Here is a 21,328-nt window from a genome sequence, read left to right on the forward strand (position 1 = left end):
TTTAAAAGGGTGGGGTCAAAATAGGTAAACAAGGATGACAACTTCCATAAAAGCGAAGCTCTGAAAAGGTGTGATAAATGAACATTAACACTTTTAGAGTGTCAGAACTAAATAATCAGAATATAAATGTTTAAAAGATTAAACAAAATTTTGAGTAAATTTGTTGAAAAACTGCTTAGATAAAGAATAATGATTAAGGACATACTTACATTTTTATAGATGCTACGCTTACAAAATTATACTTTGTTGTCCTAGGAATCAGTATTTCAAAAATCAGATCAATCAAAAAATTATATAACACAAAAATTAGCTGTTTAGAATGGACGTACGGACATTCAGGTAATAATTATAGAGTTCCTACGATTTCTGAAGTCTACCTATCAACCACAAGAATCACCATACAAATTTTGAAATTGATAGAAAAATTCTGACGTGCCTATTTTAATTTAATTTAATGCATAATTTTAATTAACACTCAAAATATTCTTAAAAGTATATGTCCGTCTGTCTGTCCGTCAGTTTGTCTGTCTGTCTTTCCGTCAATCTGCCCATTTGTCTATCTGTCTCTCCATCTGTCTGTCTGTCCATCTGTTTACGTCTGTATGTCTGTCAATACCTTTTCGTTAATTTAGGCATGTTAGAGTTGTCCTTTAAATTTCAAAGAATTTAGGATTTAGTGCTCAACAAGGTATCCTGAGTGAAAGTTACAATTTTTATTGGGATAAGACAATGAATGTTTGATTGAAATACATCCCCAATGATGATAATAGTTATTTATTGCATCGTATTATAGACAGCATTCCGCGGATAGTAAATTTAAAAGATTAATTACGGTTTTGTTAACCCTGAGGAGCCGAAGTCCTGGGCTTACAAATCTGGTATTGATGTTATGTTTTTTCATTTTAATATTCATATAAAATTGTTTAGTATGGCTTTGAACCGGTTCTAATCCTGCGGATATAAATAGGTTTCAAAGCCATACTGAAAATAAAATAACCCCTATTGTAGATGAAAATCATTGATTGGGCAATACTTGTCTGGAACCAACATATCAAAATTAAATAAGGTACCCAAAGTTTTTATGCTAAATATAGGCGAGGATGGTAATAAAACTTTGGGTACCTTTGAAAATATAGTCCACTGTACCCTCCCTCCTTGGGTAAAAATGTAATTTACTGCTCAATGATCCCTACATCCCTGGATATGGTGTGTCTACAAAAAGGCAGTGTTCAAACTTTTACACCAATTATTTGAATCTACAAAAGTGGTCCCGTTTTATAATTGTAATTGTGCATATTGTAAACAGTTATCGCGCAAGTAAATTTCTGTTTTTCTACAATATAATATTTTTTTTTCATTTTGACTCAAAACCTATCAAATCAAGAGGGAAAACTTAGATTCGTAGCCACACTAAAATAGTTATTTATAGCATCATATTATATACACTAAACAGCATTCCGTGGATTTTAAAATGTATAATTGTAAGAGTAAAAATAATTTTAGAATAATGCGTTGAAAACTTCATTTTATTTGCTCAAAGATGTGCCTCAAATTAAAAACGTTTCAAGAAAAATGCCACCCCCCCCTTCTCCTTATACAACCTATCCTAACCTGACCCAAAATTGAAGGTTTCAGTGCTCATCAAGGTACTTCGAGTGAAAGCGCCAATATTTTGTTTTAGAGCATTGCAGTTATGGATTTATATTTCTTGTTTTTACTTTAAACTAAATTTTCGTTTTAACTAGGAATCTTAAAGACTAAGACAATGGACGATATTTTGATGAAAATTACCTTTTTACAAACAAGTTTGAAAACTTAACTAATCAAAATTCAATAATCTATCATTATTATCTTTAGTGTTCAAACGTTTCCAACCCTAATTGTAATCTACAGAATGGGTAATTATGTTTACTATCAATGTGGATGTATTTAAATTTATCGGCCATTGTCTTATCCATTTAGATCCCTGATAAATATCAGAGAAACAAGGATGTCAACATCCATAAAATCGAAGGTCTGAAATGAACATTAACAATTGTATAAGAGTGGCATAACTGAATAAGCATGATACTGCTCCAGGACATCTTACATTGTTAGGACATATTTATAAAGATGCTTATAACATGGTCCCGCGATGGTTTTAAGCTATTATTCTAATTCAAGACTTCAAGATGGTTTTAATCTATTTTTCAAAACCTTTGAATACATAGCCCTTAGATGCTATGGGCGCAGCCGCTAGTTATATTTTAAAATATTGAAAACCTAAAAATAAAAAGTGTCAAAAGCAAATAAAAGGTCAACTTTATTAGAAAATAATGTCTTAACAAGTTTGTCATAAAAGATTCAAATTTTTCTAATTTAGTAAGAGAAAGCTAAATAAAAATTTTGTTAGCTCTGGGCTTGGGACCTTCAGGGCCAACATGTCTTAGATTAATCTTGTAATGTCATGTTTATATTAAAAACGATGTAATAGCCTTTACCAGAGAGTTAGGGGACATTGGACTCTTGATTACACTGGTACCTAAAGTATTATAAATACAGTATTTCATTTGTTGACTGATGTAAAGCTTACCCGAAATAGAGAACTCAATCGGTTTATTAGTTTTTTAGAACTTAAGATTCAGAAGAAAAAAAATTATTACTTTATACAATACTAGCCGCTAAGCCCCTAGAAGTTTTTCAGTTTCAAAAATTTTTTAAAAATATTTTTGGGAGGGAGGGGGTGAAGACACCCTCCCCAAAAATAGTTCAAAACCTTCCCAGGACCTATAAGAAGCTTCACTGTAAAGGAGAACAATATCAGTTCAGCAGTTAGCAAGATCCTTTGGTACAGACAAAAAACGCTTATTACTTTATATAATAGGATAGCGGCTACGCCCCCTAGAGGCCTCTGGGGGCACTTGAGGAAGGGGGAGTTTAATTCCAAAACCTATTTTTTTAATTTTTTTTTTTTTTTGGGGGGGGGAGGGGGTAGGTAATTCTTTTCTAGGGGCGATTTCTCTTGGGAGGGTGGTTGTACCCTCCCCCAAAATAGTTATAAACTTTCCTGGGACCTATGAAAAGCTACCCTGTAAAGGAGAACCCGATCGGTTCAGTTGTTGGCGAGATCCTTCGGTAGAGACAAACACACAGACAAACACACATCCTGTTACTTTATTATAAGGATACATAAGGGTAATAGTATTATTTGTTGAAAAGTAGTTATATTGTTATAAAACTTTGGGTACCAGTGTAATTATGGCAACACCCCCCCCCCCACACCCTCACCTCCTTATACAATCTTACCTAACCGGACCCAAAATTCAGTGCTCACAATGGTACTTCAAGTGAAAGCGTCAATATTTATATTTTTTAATTTTTTTATAGGTGTATTTTTCTTGTTTTTTCTTCAAACTAAATTTTCATTTTAACCAGGAATCTAAAGGAATAAGGCAATGGACGAGAAATTATCAGTTAATGATAAGAAATAAATAAATTATTAGTCAAAACTCCTATTTTAAAACCAAACAATCAAAATTTAATAGAAGTACCCAAAGTTTTTGAGCTAACCAATAAACGAGTTTTTTCATGGAGGGATGGGACATTGGGCTGTTTATTACACTAGTCCCCAAAGTTTCATAATTATTTTTTTTATATTTTTTCGGTTAACAACTCTAGATGATGACTTAAAAATCAAAGGAGAATCCTGCCATTAAGTGGTAAGGTATAATTCAGATATCTTAAGAGATTAGACAATGCTGACGAATAAAATATGGAATAATATCATTAATTGAATTGATTGAAGTTTGGGCACAACAAGTTCGAAACCAACTAAAACTCTATAATTATCAAAATTTATGTACATCAATTTATCGGCTATTATCTTATCCCAATAGATCCCTGATAAATATCAAAGAAAAAACCCATAAAATCGAAGCTCTGAAATGAGCATGATACTGTTTAAGGACATAGTTATATTTTTGGGACTTGATTATAGTGTCATAGTGCATAGTTTTAGATCGATAGGAAAACTCTAATAAGTCTAAACGAAAAGAACCAATATTGACGTACCAACGATCGGAAGGACCCCAATTATAGAAAAGCTTTGCTTTTAAAAATTGATAATCCATTTTCCCGTATAGCTTCGAAACCGATAAATATCCGCTGGATTAGAACTGGTTCTCAGTCAAACTGAAAATTATGTAAAGCTCATTCTCATTCTAATATCCGCAGAAAGCTGTCTATAATACAATGCGATAAATAACTATTCCTTATTAAATGCGTAGATCTCAGTGTGGTTTATTTTCATAACAAAAATCTAAGTGGAGTAGGGAAAGATTAATGAAAAAAATATTGCCGTAAAGTGTAAGAATTCAATTATTTCATAAGAACGTAAACAACAAATTTCTGTTTCTCTATTAATTACTTGACTAGCAGCAGCACTTAACATTTGGGAGCTTGGTATCTCGGAATTCAAAGTGGTAGGGAAGGGAACAAAATAGCATAAAACCATCCTCAAAAAAATAAAATGTGAAGCTTCCATAAAACAAAGAACTCAATCGGTTCGGTTGCTTTCAATATCTTAAGGCAGAGACAAAAAAACCTTACTGCTTTTTACAGTAGGACAGCCTAGAATAGCTTTAAGTCATGCACCAGACATAGCAGCAGCATGAACCATTTTTTAAAATATCTAGATATAAAGTGTAGTTGGACAAAGACTCGAAGATTTACAAACTAGATCATAATGTGTAATGTACATTGAAAGTTAACATTTTGGTTATTAAAATGTTTGTCTCTATCTGTGGAAATATAAATATAAACAATCCATAAGTCAAATGGTCATAAGCAAAACCAAACCCTAACCTAAGGTTAAAAACCCAAACTTGTTTTCAGGGGTGTCTATGCTTTTTAATTTGGGGGGGTGAAAATTTTTAAGGGGGGGGGGTAATTTGTCGTTTGGGGGGGATATTTACCCCCTCCTAACTGGTTAGAAGTACCTGCAGCACCCCCAAGGTAGGGGTAAATTTTACATGGGGGGTAAAATGAAAAATATTTTTGCACCCCCAAATTCGTAATTACCCCTTTACCCCCTCCCCCCATTGGACGACCTTACTTGTTTTAAATGGTTGTTATTTTAAATTCATTACATTCAAACTTAAAGTTTGTGAATACGAGTAGACAGATTTAAAGATAAACCTAACCCTTCTACTATTTTTTTCAAAATAGATATGTAGCGGGAGTGTAAATATGTTTAAAATGTCAAAAAAGTGTATAGGACAATTGAGAATGAAAACTTCTGTTTTTAAAATATATATTTGGCCTGTACAAAGATGTTAGTTTGATAAAGTAGTCTTGGGTTTAGATGGATTAATAGCTTTTAAAAGTATTTTTTTAAAGGGAGGTGGTATTCTAAGTGTTCTAAGTATTTTTTTGTAATTTTATGTAAAATATGTTAGATATAATTTCTTTCCAATGATTTAAAATTCAAATAGTACACAAATGAGTAGGTTTTCATCCCCATCCCATCCTTTATTTCTTTTAACCAAACCCCAGCCTTATATTTTGACTCCGCCTATTTCCTTCCTTACAACCAAATCGTTTACAATAATATCATACGAATATTAAATTAACAAGGATGACAACATCCATAAAAGCGAAGCACTGAAACGGTGGGACAAACGGACATCAACACTTGTACAGTGTCTAAACTGAATAATCAGAATATAAAAGTATAAGAGTCGAAGCAAAATTGTAAGTAATTTTCTTGAAAAACTGCTTGATACAAAATAATGTTTATGGACATACTTACATTTTTAGGACTTGATTATAGAGTTGCTTTGCTTATAATATTGTTCTTTGTTGCCCCAGGAATCAATATACAAAAAATCAGATCAAACAGCTAATTAGATCACATAAAAATTTGTTGTTAAAAAAGTAGAAAAATCAACATGTTTAAAATGGACATAGGGACATTCTGGTAATGGTTATAGAGTTGCTACGCTTTCTAAATCGTACCTAACTACTACAGGAATCATCATGCAAAGTTTGAAATCGATAGGACAATTCTAACATGCCTAAATTAACGAATAAAAGCTATCTATCTCGTACGGACGTACGGACGGACGGAGGGACTGATGTACGGACCGACCCTAATTATAGAAAAGCTTCGCTTTTAAAAATCATAAAATTAAAACCAGTTTTCTTTGTATGTGTGTGTGTGTGTGTAGCGTTAAATTATAAATAGACTGCATTCCGCGGATAGTAAATCCAAATATTAATTCCGGTTTTGTTAACCCTGAGGGGCCGAAGTCCTGAGCTTACAAATTTAGCATTATTATTGTGTTTTTTTTCATTTTAATATTCAAATAAAATTGTCTACATTACACATTTTTCCAGTATGGCTTTGAACCGATTCTAATCCCGGGGATATAAATTGGTTTCAAAGCCATACTGAAAATAAAATATCCCCTGTTGTAGATTAAAATTATTAATTGGGCACTACTTGTCTGGAAACAACCAATCAAAATTAAATAAAAGTACCCAAAGTTTTTAAGCTAAATAAAAGCGAGGATGGTAATAAAACTTTGGGTACCTGTGAAAAAATAGTCTTATATACCCTCCCTCCTTGGGTATAAATGTAATTTAGTTTTCAATTATCCCTGGGTATGGTGTATCTACATTAGATGAAAAATGTTTTATAAGCGAAGCTTTCAACATTGGGAGGGATTTAATTTCACTGGTACCCAAAATTTAATTTCATCTGTACAAACAGGCAGTATCCAAACTTTTCCACTGCTTATTTTAATCTACAAAAGGAGTCCCATTTCATAATTGGATAATTTTTTTCTGTATGACTAAAAACCTAATTAATCAAGAGGGAAAAATTAGATTCGTAGCCACAACGAAATAGTTATTTATAGCATCGTATTATAAACGCTAAGCAGCTTTCCGTGGATTTAAAAATGTACAATTGTAAGAATAAAAATATTTTTTAAAACAATGCTTAGAAAACCGGATATAATACGATACTATAAATGATTTTTCAATATGACTTAGAACCGCTTTTAATCCAGCGGATATTAATCGGTTTCAAAGCAATACTGAAAAGTATTTTACTAGACCTATACATATATACTCCTACCTTATATATACACAAGAAGTTTGCAACAAGTATATTTGTATTTTTCTTTGTTTGTTTTGGTTTATTTCTTTAAAGTGTGATTTTATCAACATTGCATTATTAACATAATAAAACTCAAACAATCTCATTCAATATTTGAATTTTAAAATGTTTACAGCATTGTCAACATAATAAATCAATAATATTAATTTGCTTTCACATACAAGGCTTTGAATTAAGGATTTTAAGGATATAACTTTTAACTTTAACACTCGCTCAATGTTTCACTTTAGGCAGGTATAACCAAACTGAAGATCTGACCCGCACACAGTGGCGTAACACACACTCCTACACACACACACACACACACACACACAAACACGCATATACAAACAAACTAATGCAACCATCGCATTGAATGCTAAATGTACATTTACACTTTTAGTGCTCACAAAACTCATGGATGGAGTCGTTTTACGGGCGTCATCTTAAAATACAATATTGTAAAACTGACCAAGCCTGACCAAAGTTAAATTCTGTGTCACCTGCCTACAATGCTCCTTTACGGCAATAGCGGCAATTTTGAACGGCGTAAACGCGGTTCGAAACTTTTCAACCCATAAAAGTAGTCTTGGGAGTTATTTTAAGGACTTGACTTAGAAATACTTTTTTCAAGAACTTAAAGCGCCCTACAAAAGTTGTTATCTGTAGAATCTACGTAAGACGCACAATTACGGCGTTAGTGGCAGATATAAGTAACGATTTTTTTGTTTTCATCAAATGACGCGCCATGCCACACAAGTAATTAATTCCGGTTTTGTTCATTTTATTCTGAATTTTGATGGTTTATTGAGTTGAGTGTATAAACATTTTAACTACTAATTTTAATCTACAGAAGGGGTGATTTAGCATGTCATATTAAGGAATGTGTCTTATCTATTTAGATCCTTGATTAGTTTCATAATTTTATTTGTTATCTTTGCTTAAGTGAATGCTTTTTATTACACAACAACAACATAAGTTTTAAGTACAATGTATATGTCTAACATAGAATATAGGCCAACATAAACTTATTGTTGGAGGGATAGGACAATTGCAGATTGATTTTTATACATTTTTATATAAAAAAAATCCAATCACAAGCTTGTATTCAATCAGTTAATAGTTAAATAGAAATTGTGGAAGAAAATTCCCTTTCGTGAAATTTTGTTGTATTTTCACTGCAACTTTTCTCCTCTTTCTATTCCTTGTGGGGCCAATTGCCTAACCTTGTGGGGGAACAACCTAACATAACCTATAAAAGCTACTGTGAAAATATGGCAAAACGCCCCTTTGGTGGTTTGCCACGAAAGGGACCCCAAAAATTCTTCTATGCTGGATGTTTCAGACATTAATTTATTTAACTAATTTACAATAGAATTGTCATTGGTATGACTGCAATCTGATCTTGGACAAAGTAGCCTCCGGACAAAGTAGCCTCTAGGGAAAGTAAAAGTTAAGACTGTAGGAGACTTGGTGTTGCTTTAAGTTCTGAACCTCTCCGTGCACCTTGCAACATACTCCACTTATGAGTTAGGTGTAAAGTGTTCATTCACCCATCAGTCAACCAACCCTTTGATTGTCTGAGAAGACCTACAAGGTAATGAGTTGCGCCTGTTTTAGGCCAAGGCATTCCTCCTAAGTGCTGTGGACATGACCTTTAGTAACAGTGGAGGCTACTTTTCTAAAAGAAACCCTGCAAGAAAAATTATTTTTTAGTACAATGAAAATTTTGAAAGATTTGCATTGCTCTTGATGGAAATTTCAATATTAAAGCAAAAGTAAAAGCTTTTTTTTGTCAAAAACTTAGGCTGCCAGTAACTAATAATATTTTTACAAAAAATACACCTTTTCATAGTCAAAATCTCTTTTAAAAATTCAGTTTAAATTGCATTTGTACTCATAAAGTCATAGCAGGAAAGAATGAAACTAATGTCAGTAATACAGATGACCAGCTGTGATTGGTTGTTCAGGGAACTTAGCGAGGACTTAGACTTCTGATTTGTTCTTGATCTACCTATAACTTTATATTATAAAGGATTCCTTTTTGAACAATACATATGCACACTGGTAAGTTGTACAAAATTATTAAAATGGAATCTAATAGATAGTGATATTTGTACTAAATGTTATGTAAAGAATGATTCAGATCATGCAATTTTTTTCTGCAAATTCCCAAAATACTTCGCCCATTGTCTTGCTATTTTTCTAGATGAAATTTACTTCCAAGGTTGCCCTGAGTTCATTTTCCTTAAAGAAAATTTCTTTCTTTTTAACATCTATTATGAATGCTTTAAAGGTGACGATTTTGCTCAAATTTTGATGCTCATTTTAGCAGCTAAAGACAAGGCGCTAAAAATTATGAAAGAACCTTGTCTATCAAGATGGAATGAAAACAATTATTTTTCTCAAACATTGCTTTTAGCTCAATTCTGTTCAAAATTATTAGATAAAGGTCTCCAAATATAACTAGTTAATTTTTTTACAATATATTATAATATCGCTTGTTATTAACAATTTATGTGCTATTTTATAAACTGTATATATTAATAATTCAAGACTATGTGATTTAATTATGTATAGTTTGTCCTTAAAGGAATAAATTATTAAATAAGACAAGACTTAGACTTCTGATTGGCTGGAAAGCCTAAAGGCTGTCATTCTTACATTACAGTACTACCAGTACAATGCAAATTAAACTGAATTTTTTTCAATGATTTTGAATATAAAGAAGGGTGTTTTTATTATGAAAATGATAACAGTTACTGGCATCCTAAGTTTCTGCCAAAAATAAGCTTATAATTTTCTTTCTATGTGATGTATAACTTTTTTGTTATTGAAGCTGGAGGCTTCAAATTTTGGGTATTGGGTCTACTCATGGTGGTCTTTCAGTAGTTAAATTGGTATATTTTGTGCAGGGTTCCTTTAAGTATTTGTCCCAAGCTGCTTTGTCCTAGAAGCTACTTTGTCCAAGGCTACTTTGTAAAAGATCCAAGCATTCACCACTTTTTTTTAATAACTCTTTACAGTTGAATATTAACTATATATGTAATATTAACAGAAGATTTTACTTAGAAACCTAGCAACTTTGAGATCTTTACAAAAAGTCTGTAAGTCAATTCAAAACATATTTCAACATTTTTTATCAAATTTTTTGTATTTAATAATTATTCTACTCATCTAATAATAAACAAACAAATAATAGGCTAGCCCCTACCATAATTAAATTATAAATTATTTTCTCAAAACATTTTATTATTAAGGGGAGATGGAGGGTTTTAGTACTCAACAAGGTATCCTGAGTGAAACCACAAATTTTACAATGTTTAATGGAAATACATCCCCAATGTTATTGCATCATAATATAGACAGCATTCCAGAGATAGTAAAGTGAAAAATTATAATATTGATTCTTGTTTTGTTAACACTTAGGGACTAACAAATCTGGTATTGATATTTGTATAAAATTGTCTAGAATATATTATGTTACATGATTTTCCAGTATGACTTAGAACCGGTTCAAATCTATCAGACATTAATCAGTTTTTAAGCCATACTGAAAATTGAATTACCCCTGTTGTAGATTAAAATTATTGATTAAATTAATTGAAAAATGTGCACTACTTGTTTGAAACCAACAAAATACAATGAAATACCCAAATTTTTTAAGCTAACCAAGCTAAGGATGGTAAAGAAACTTTGGTTACCTGTGTAAATACAGTCCAATATACACTCCCGCCTTGGGTATAAATGTAATTTACAGATCAAAGATCCATGGGCATGGTTGGTCCACAAATTGGAAAAAGAATGTTGCATATTTGACTCATATAACAAATCATACTATTTCTTGATAAATTAATTATAAGCAATCAATGAAAACTTTTACTTATTTGGCTTATATACCAAATCATGCTATTTTTTGATAAATTACTTATAAGCAATCAATCACAATAAATGCTTATTTGGCTTATATACCAAATCATGTAATTTTTTGATATATTACTTATAAGCAATCAATCACAATAAATGCTTATTTGGCTTATATACCAAATCATGCAATTTTTTTATAGATTACTTATAAGCAATCAATCACAATAAATGCTTATTTGGCTTATATACTAAATCATACAATTTTTTGATAAATTACTTACAAGCAATCAATGAAAATGATTGCTTATTTGGCTTATATACCAAATCATGCAATTTTTTGATAAATTACTTAAAAGTAATCAATCACAATAAAAGCTTATTTGGCTTATATACCAAATCATGCAATTTTTTGATAGATTACTTACAAGCAATCAATAAAAATGATTGCTTATTTGGCTTATATACCAAATCATGCTATTTTTTCATAAATTACTTATAAGCAATCAATGAAAATGATTGCTTATTTGGCTTATATACCAAATCATGCTATTTTTTCATAAATTACTTATAAGCAATCAATGAAAATGATTGCTTATTTGGCTTATATACCAAATCATGCTATTTTTTCATAAATTACTTATAAGCAATCAATGAAAATGATTGCTTATTTGGCTTATATACCAAATCATGCTATTTTTTCATAAATTACTTATAAGCAATCAATGAAAATGATTGCTTGTTTGGCTTATATATAGGGATGCATATTCTGCTTAACTACTCTGCTAAAAGGGGGAGAGAAAAATAAAAAATAAGTGGTTGGGGGAAAAAAGTTAACTAAAAACAGTTTACTATTTTCCTCCCCTTCTTGTTGAAAAAAAAAAATATGTGGGAGAGGGAAAAAATTAATGAAATATAGAGTTCTTTAAATATTTTTTTCATTCCCCCCCCCCCCCCCCCCCTACTTAGTGGAAAAAACTAGAAGGAGGGAGAATTAGTAGCAGGAGAAAAAAATTAATCTTGTGCAGAATATACACCCCTCCTTGTATACCAAATAATACTATTTATTGATAAATTACTTCAATCAATCTAAATTCTTGCTTATTTGACTAATGAAGTAATTAATGAAATATTTTAGAATCAAGCAATCAATCACAATAAATGCTTACTTGGCTTATATACCAAATCATGCAATTTTTTGATAAATTACTTATAAGCAATCAATCACAATAAATGCTTATTTGGCTTATATACCAAATCATGCAATTTTTTGATAGATTACTTATAAGCAATCAATCACAATAAATGTTTATATGGCTTATATACCAAATTATGCAATATTTTGATAGATTACTTATAAGCAATCAATCACATTTATTGCTTATTTGGCTTATATACCAAATCATGCAAGTTTTTGACAGATTACTTATAAGCAATCAATCACATTTATTGCTTATTAGGCTTATATACCAAATCATCCAATTTTTTGATAAATTACTTACAAGCAATCAATCACAATAAATGCTTGTTTGATTTATATACCAAATCATGCAATTTTTTTGATAAATTACTTATAAGTAATTAATGAAAATTATTGCTTATTTGGCTTAAATACCAAATCATGCTATTTTTTAATAAATTACTTATAAGCAATTAACTACAATAAATGCTTATTTGTTTTGTGTACCAAATCATGCAATGTTTTCATAAATCACTTACAAGCAATCAATCACAATAAATGCTTATTTGGCTTATATACCAAATCATACATTTTTTTTATAAATTACTTACAAGCAATCAATCACAATAAATGCTTATTTGGCTTATATACCAAATCATGTAATTTTTTGATATATTACTTATAAGCCAACAATCACAATAAATGCTTATTTGGCTTATATACCAAATCATGCAATTTTTTGATAGATTACTTATAAGCAATCAATCACAATAAATGCTTATTTGGCTTATATACTAAATCATACAATTTTTTTGATAAATTACTTACAAGCAATCAATGAAAATGATTGCTTTTTTGGCTTATAATATAAGCCAAATAAGCAATCATTTTCATTGATTGCTTATAAGTAATTTATGAAAAAATAGCATGATTTGGTATATAAGCCAAATAAGCAATCATTTTCATTGATTGCTTATAAGTAATTTATGAAAAAATAGCATGATTTGGTATATAAGCCAAATAAGCAATCATTTTTATTGATTGCTTGTAAGTAATCTATCAAAAAAGTAATCAATCACAATAAATGCTTATTTGGCTTATATACCAAATCATGCAATTTTTTGATAGATTACTTACAAGCAATCAATAAAAATGATTGCTTATTTGGCTTTTATACCAAATCATGCTATTTTTTCATAAATTACTTATAAGCAATCAATGAAAATGATTGCTTATTTGGCTTATATACCAAATCATGCTATTTTTTCATAAATTACTTATAAGCAATCAATGAAAATGATTGCTTATTTGGCTTATATACCAAATCATGCTATTTTTTCATAAATTACTTACAAGCAATCAATGAAAATGATTGCTTATTTGGCTTATATACCAAATCATGCTATTTTTTCATAAATTACTTATAAGCAATCAATGAAAATGATTGCTTATTTGGCTTATATACCAAATCATGCTATTTTTTCATAAATTACTTATAAGCAATCAATGAAAATGATTGCTTATTTGGCTTATATACCAAATCATGCTATTTTTTTTATAAATTACTTACAAGCAGTCAATCACAATAAATGCTTATTTTGCTTATATACAAAATCATCCAATTTTTTGATAAATTACTTATAAGTAATTAATCACAATAAATGCTTATTTGGATTGTATACCAAATCATGCAATTTATTAATAGATTACTTATAAGCAATCAATCACAATAAATCTTTATTTGGCTTGTATACCAAATCATGCAACTTTTTGATAGATTACTTATAAACAATCAATCACATTTAGTGCTTATTTGGCTTATATACCTAATCATGCAATTTTTTGAAAAATTACTTACAAGCAATCAATTACAATAAATGCTTATTTGGCTTATATACCAAATCATGCTATTTTTTGATATATTACTTATAAGCAATCAATGAAAATGCAAATTACTTATAAGTAATCAATCACAATAAATGCTTATTTGGCTTATATACCAAATCATGCAATTTTTTGATAGATTACTTATAAGCAATCAATCACAATAAATGATTATTTGGCTTATATACCAAATCATGCAATTTTTTGATAGATTACTTATAAGCAATCAATCACAATAAATGCTTATTTGGCTTATATACCAAATAATGCAATTTTTTGATAGATTACTTATAAGCAATCAATCACATTTATTGCTTATTTGGCTTATATACCAATTCATACAATTTTTTGATAGATTACTTATAAGCAATCAATCACAATAAATGCTTATTTGGCTTATATACCAAATCATCCAATTTGTTGATAAATTACTTACAAGCAATCAATCACAAAAAATGCTTATTTGGCTTATATACCAAATCATACAATTTTTGGATAAATTACTTATAAGCAATCAATCACATTTGTTGCTTATTTGGCTTATATCAGCCAAATCTTCTCTTTTTTTCATAAACTGCTTACAGGAAGGAAGGGATTAATTATTACTCCTCCTTCTTTTTCTTCACTTCAACTTATATAAGCCACTTTTACTGTAAATGACTGAGTTTTTATTTACTCCACCCTCTTTTAACTCACAAGTAAGACCAAATTGTTGTAGAATGCTGATATAAGTAAGCAATTAGTATTCTTTATGGCTTATCAGTAATTTACCACAAAAATGGCACAATGGCACATTTAAGTAAGCCAAAAAAAATGTTAATTGCTTACTTACACGTTTTGAGATTACCAGGGTCAGTTTTCTCCATTTTACCCAAAAACGGACAGGAGGCCCCGGGTTTTGCAATAATAATATCAATATACAACATGTATTGTGTATAAAACAGTTTTCACAACCTGGGGCCTCTTGTCCGTTTTTGAGTAATTGAGCATTTTACATTGCATGGTTTGAACAATTTCGTTCTTGTTAATTTCAAATTTTCCCCCGTTAGAGGGGGAAGGAGTCATTTTAGAGCCCAAAGTCATCTCTGCAATGTTTTCAAACTTTTTGAGGCGGATCTTTCTTTACTTCTGCATTATTTGCCTCCGGCCAACCGTTACGCCGTTATTTGCCGCCGTTGGCGAGATTTTTAATGATTTTTGCCGTTCTCGCGGTTTTAATGGACATTTAAGGGTTAAAGGAGTCGTTAAATAAAAATGACTTATAAATACTTTTATTTTAGCAATTAAATTTGCTAAATTTCATGTGTTCTAAAAAAATTTGTATTTCTAACTGGTTTTGGTCCAGCAGAAATTCAAATTTGCGAATTAATTATAATATTGCAAAAACATTATATACGCATCAGAGAGAGAGAGAGAATATAATATTAGTAATTATGTTTATATTCTTATACAAACTTTAAATGAAGATAGCTAGACTTAGAATAAAGGTATTAACACAAAATCAAAAGTGTTTTGAAAATTATGTTATTGTTGTTTATATCTGTAAAAAAAACATTTGAAAACATGCCTTATAAGTGTCCTATTTTACTTATACTGGTCCTATCTAAAAATGCCGGGACTCGAACTGGGTGCACCTGACGCTATATTCATATTCACAAACATTGTTTGCTTTGAAGAAATATTTACATAGACGTTGATTTTGTTAAAATATTCCTATCCTTACTAAAGTTATGAAGTTTTATAGATTTTTTTAAAATAGGGTAGCTTCGCTCCTCCAAAACAGCAAGACGTACATACTAAATGCACAATAGAAGTTAACAGAGGCAAAATTTAAGTTATTTCCGAGTTAAAGCAAAAGAAATTACATCATTTCTTCAAATACAAGCTTATTTATTGAAGTTTACTTTTGTCTACTCTAAATGTCCCGTTTTTTGGCAAAAGATCCCACTGTGTGAAAGCTGATACGATATGAAAGATAGCATTTAAAGAAAACTGTGATTCAAATTATTTGAATTGTAAATAGACAATTTGATGTTTATTTTATTCGTTTACAAAAGTTGGGAAAAAACTTATGGTTGGTAAAACCTAGTAATTTGTGGGTTTGGCTATAAGCAAGGATTATAGATTTATTCTCATTGGTTGAAAATAAAATATTCATCTTATCATAACCCCTAATTATTGGAGGTTTGTAATAGTAACTTTGTCAGAATATTTAAGAAGCTCTTTATAGTGCCCAAAAAATGACGTCATACAATACAAATGACCAATGATAGACCAATACACAGACTAAATAACCAATGACAGGCTAGTATATATATAATAATAAATCATCAAAAATTGATATTTTTAGGCTAAGTTAAGTTACTACAAAACAAATCAATATTGCGAAGTAAAAATCTGGATACAAAACGTACAATCATTAACAATGGTAATAATTAAACCAAACTTTACTTTTTGCAAAAGAAACTCTCTATTTTACTAGTAAGGCACCTTACTTTAAATGAAAATCGTTTCTAGTAAGATCCATTTTACAGGGCATAAACCAAACCTAAGTCTTAATTTAATCATCTTACATATAGCATTTAGTTTCATCTTTTCAATAATTAAAACTGTGGGAAGAGGAGTGGAGGGTGCTTCTCTTGGATAATGAGAGATTTGAACTAAGTATCTTTGTGGCAAACTTTCAACAAAATCTAACTCTTATATTTAAAGAGTATTTGAGACAATGGCCTATAAATTGATGTACATCCCCAGTATTAATATACAACATTTCCCCTTCTGTTATTACGACTAGTGGTTGAAACGTTTGGACACTTAACTTAATGAACCAACCAACCAAAATTCAACTAAAGTTGTTGAGACAACGAAAAAGAAAACTTTATTATAAAACTTTGGGACTAGTGTAATAAACAGCCCAATGTCCCCTCCCTCCCTGGTTTTAACTTGTCCTATACACAAAAAAAAACTAACCTTAATTGACTGCAGGAAGGTATAGAGCAAAATTCTGATGCTGACAGATCTTCTGAGAAGCTTGATCAACCTGGCCGCACGGAACAGACGCAGAAAGCCGACATTTACAATTCTAGTGGCGTCGATGATACTTCCAACAACGGTGATAAAGTCAAACGTGTTCCAAGAGTCTTTGAAGTAGGGCTGAAATTAATATAAATGAAAATTAAATATTACTTTATTTTTTTTATTTTGACATTAAGTTTGATCTACAACAAGAAACATGCTTTGTAATAAAAAAAATTAATAATGCATTGTAATACATCTTCTATGATATTTCATCAAATGAGTTATTATATTTTTGTAAAAAAATTAATAATAAAATATTTCTTAATTCTTATTGCCAATATAATTCCGCTGATACTTAGCAAAATTTACACAGTTAACTTTACACAAGACAGGGGTAAGTTTTCTAAATTTCTAACATTTTAAACAATTAGTTTAGCTAACAATGTTTGAACTATATTTTCAAAATTTACCATTTTTTGCTACATTATTATTATTTGATTCTTTTGATGTAAAAGAATAATTTAAAACTTAAATTTAAATGCATGTTCAAGATGAAGAAAAAGTGCCATACAAGATAACAAGTAATTTTGATTGACTAATTTTATCTTGACAAAAAAATGCAAAAGCTCTGAGATTTTTAACACTTTTCATGTTTTTTTTTGTAAAATATTCTTCGAGGTTTATAACATTAAATACATAAGTAAATACATCTAAATACTTAAACAATAACCTAAAAATATACACAAAAGTTTATTCCTAAAAATCCTCTAAATAGTACATGCAAGTTATTTAATCAGCTTTGAAGCATGATAACCTATAAAAATACATCAAATATTACTAATAACACAGGGGCCGTTTATCTAACAGAGAGATTTAACAGAGGTAGTTTTTAATTAAAGTTCTGAAGCTATCTTAACAATTCATCAAAATGTCCACATTGATATGGGTAAGACAATAGAAGATAAACTTTTCTCCAAATTAAAGCTCTTTACAGTGCCTAGAAATATGACGTCATACAATACAAATGACCAATGATAGGCCAATAAACAGAATGATCACCAATGGTAGGCCAGTAGATATATAAATTGACCAATGGTAGGCCAGTATAACGTCATTTTTAATAAGCACCATAAAAATCTTCTGTTACTTCATGGAAAATATTCAGACGAAAAAAAAATTATTAACAAAAGTAAATTTTCTCATAGACTTAGAACAATTATATAGCAAAGAAAGCTAAAGAACTTTGTTAACATAGGGTCAAGGGGTTATAGAGCACAGAAGGTGGGTGCATGGGTAGTCTTGATACCTTCTTCACTTGCATAAAGATACTCATCAAATTCTAGCATCTTAGTTTAGTACACACACACGCCCTCACAGCGTCGGCAGCGAGTAAGACCAGGCCTATGTATAGCTCAGTTAGTCACCCAACCTACCCAGGGTACAACTACACAGTACTTGTAGTTTCTTTGGTACACTGTTCTTTAAAACAATCGAGAAACTTGTCACAAATTATGAAGTATTAAGCTAGACTAATCAGTAATCATAGACGTACAAACCCCTCATTCAAACTTTGAAACCCTTCAATTTACCGCCCTTAAATTTTGAAAAATATATTATATTACCCCCTTCTAACCTTTAAAATTACCCAATTTCTCAACTTAGAGAAGCTTGAACGTCCTTGAGAACAACTGAATATGTTTTTTTTTGAGCTATCTTTGGTAAAATTACTTTGATAACGAAAAAGCTTTTGACCAACTATCAAACGCTTTGCTTACATCAAAGAATTGAAATCTTCAAGAGACAATGTTAAAATATACCAGTTTTTGTTAGATCTTAATTAGTCTGATTTTATGATAACACAAAATTTCTTAATTGCAATACAGAACAGTGTGGTATTTTCATTTCATTAACAAAACAGAATCCCTTAAATGATACCTTTACAAATAAATGTATATAAATTATATATCTATATGATATAATTGAAAAAAAGACATTTTATGCATGCAAATAGAAAAGAAACCAAAATAAAACAGGATATGGAAAAGAATTGAATCACAAAATGCAAATAATATCTTTTATATAAAAACTTCTACGTATTGTAATGTTAAGTTTTATTAAGTTAAAATCATTTAAAATGGTGGTAGATTTATTTCTTAATTTATATAAAACTAATAAATTCTTTTGAACCCCTCCCACCCCCTCCACCTTTTTCAATTGAACGTTTTTCTCCTAAAACAAACTACAACGACAAACTTAAGGCTTGCCAGAAAAATTGAAACCTAATTTGTTCAGCGTTTAGCAAATTTTTTTCTAGAGTCAAACATCATAACAATTTCATATATAAAATAAGCCAATTCTATTCTTTTTAAATTAAAGGTAAATTAGAGTAAGGTCAAAGTATTTTTTGACGAATATAAAATTAGTGTTTCTTAACAGGGATCTAAAGGGATAAGACAATGGCCGATAAATTTATGTACATCCCCTGTGACGATATACAAATTTACCCCTTCTATTGATTACAATTAGTTGTTGAATCTTTGGAAATTCAACTAAATGAACCATCCAATTAAAATTAAATATAAGTCCCTAAGGCTGTTAAGCCAACGTATAAGAAAGCGTTATTAAAAGACTTTGGTGACTAGTGCAATAAACAGCCCAATGTCCCCTCCCTCCCTGGTTTCCCAAGGTCTGATGTGCTTTATGAAGTGTATATATAGGGTTTTATGTGTTTAGTTGTAACAAAGGTCCGCACTTAAATTTTGGAAGGAGACAATTTTTGAAATGAAAATTAAGAAAATAAGCCATTTGATTTTTTATTCTTACAATAGCTTCTCTCGTAGAGCACTGAATCAGGCAATACCTTAAGTCCTAGCGGCTGCGCCCTAGCATATAGGGGCTCTATTTTCGAAGGGGTGGGGAAGAACAGAAACAAAAAAAACATCTTAAGACTTAATCTAATAATGAAATAGCATAAAACCATCCCCAGATCTAAGCAAAGCTTCCCTTAAATAAGGTTCTTAATCGGATCAGTGGTTACGGAAATCTTCAACTAAAGACAAAAACCTTACTACTTTATATTGTCAACATTAGAAAATGTCAATATGCCTGAATAGATATTATGTTAAATAAACAAGAAGCTAAAGAAACTACTGTGTTTACCTTCATTTTTACTATAAAATATTCATGAACAAAATTATGCTAAAAAGTGTTTTTATACGATAAAATAAATAATTCACAAGGTGTTTATCAAACTTAGTATTTTGAATCATCCATTACAAATATTGCCTTTATTTAGACAGGGGTTTGTCTTCGTTTAAAAAGAAAATATTTCACTTTTTTTCAGCACCATTAATTGTTGTAAAAAAATAAGTGAAGTCATTTATTGGCATTTGCAGTACGCGCAAAAAGCACCTTTGGTTTTTGCAATAATTGGTCAAAATCATGACTTTAATAAAATGATAACTTTACAATAAAAGTTAAATTCTTATTATTACAGTATAATTACCAGGGCTCAGCAACCGTATTAATTCTTTCATTTAGCCAGCTAAAAGTCACTGGTTAATGCTTGAACGATATGCAGTCATTGCACGTCGATAATTATCATTATCAACCGCCAGAAGTTACCAAATGCTATAAATTTTTCTCCAGTTAAAAAAAATGAATAGCCGTCACAAATAAAAATCCATCTTCACTCGCCGCCGCCAAAACAATGCGGGTGTCGGGCCCTGATAATTACCATTCTAAATGAATTTTGCCTAATGAAACTGATTTTGATGTGGTTAATGAAAAGTTAACCTTGCGGTTACAAAATGACTGCAAAGTTTTTTTTTGTTTGCTTTATTAGTATTAAATGTTTTTTTTTGGAACATACCCAATCACTAATTGACTTCTACAATTAATTGCCTTTCTATATTTATATCATTAGACAAATAAAGTTTGGGTTAATGTATAAAACGCAGGGACAATGAGCTGTTTATTACACTAGTCCCTAAAATTTTATAAAAATGTTTTCTTGTTCGTTGGCTAAAAATTTAAGGGACTTTGGTTTTTTTTGGTTGGTTGGTTCATTAAGTTAAATGTTCAAACGTTACAACCATTTGTAATTGTACAGAAGGGGTAATTTTGTGCATCATCATTAGGTATGTACATCAATTAATCGGCGATTGTCTTATCCCTTTAGATCCCTGATCAAATGTAAGTATATGGTTTTTAGTTTAAACAATATGACAAATTATCGATAA

At 30.2% G+C, this 21,328-nt stretch overlaps 1 protein-coding gene across 1 annotated transcript in view; it reads right to left on the reverse strand.

The window, feature by feature from the left end:
• The window catches only part of LOC145317667 (voltage-dependent calcium channel type A subunit alpha-1-like), a 149,400-nt gene that overhangs the window by 20,234 nt on the left and 107,838 nt on the right, over window positions 1-21,328 (reverse strand). The window contains exon 24 of the mRNA XM_080158828.1: window positions 17,040-17,222. Within this exon, the coding sequence (XP_080014954.1) occupies window positions 17,040-17,222 (183 nt within the window). The remainder of the gene's footprint in view (window positions 1-17,039; window positions 17,223-21,328) is intronic.

The sequence above is a fragment of the Acartia tonsa genome, chromosome 4 (genome assembly GCF_053477335.1).
Source record: "Acartia tonsa isolate MP-2025a chromosome 4, ASM5347733v1, whole genome shotgun sequence".
NCBI classification, from domain to species: domain Eukaryota; kingdom Metazoa; phylum Arthropoda; class Copepoda; order Calanoida; family Acartiidae; genus Acartia; species Acartia tonsa.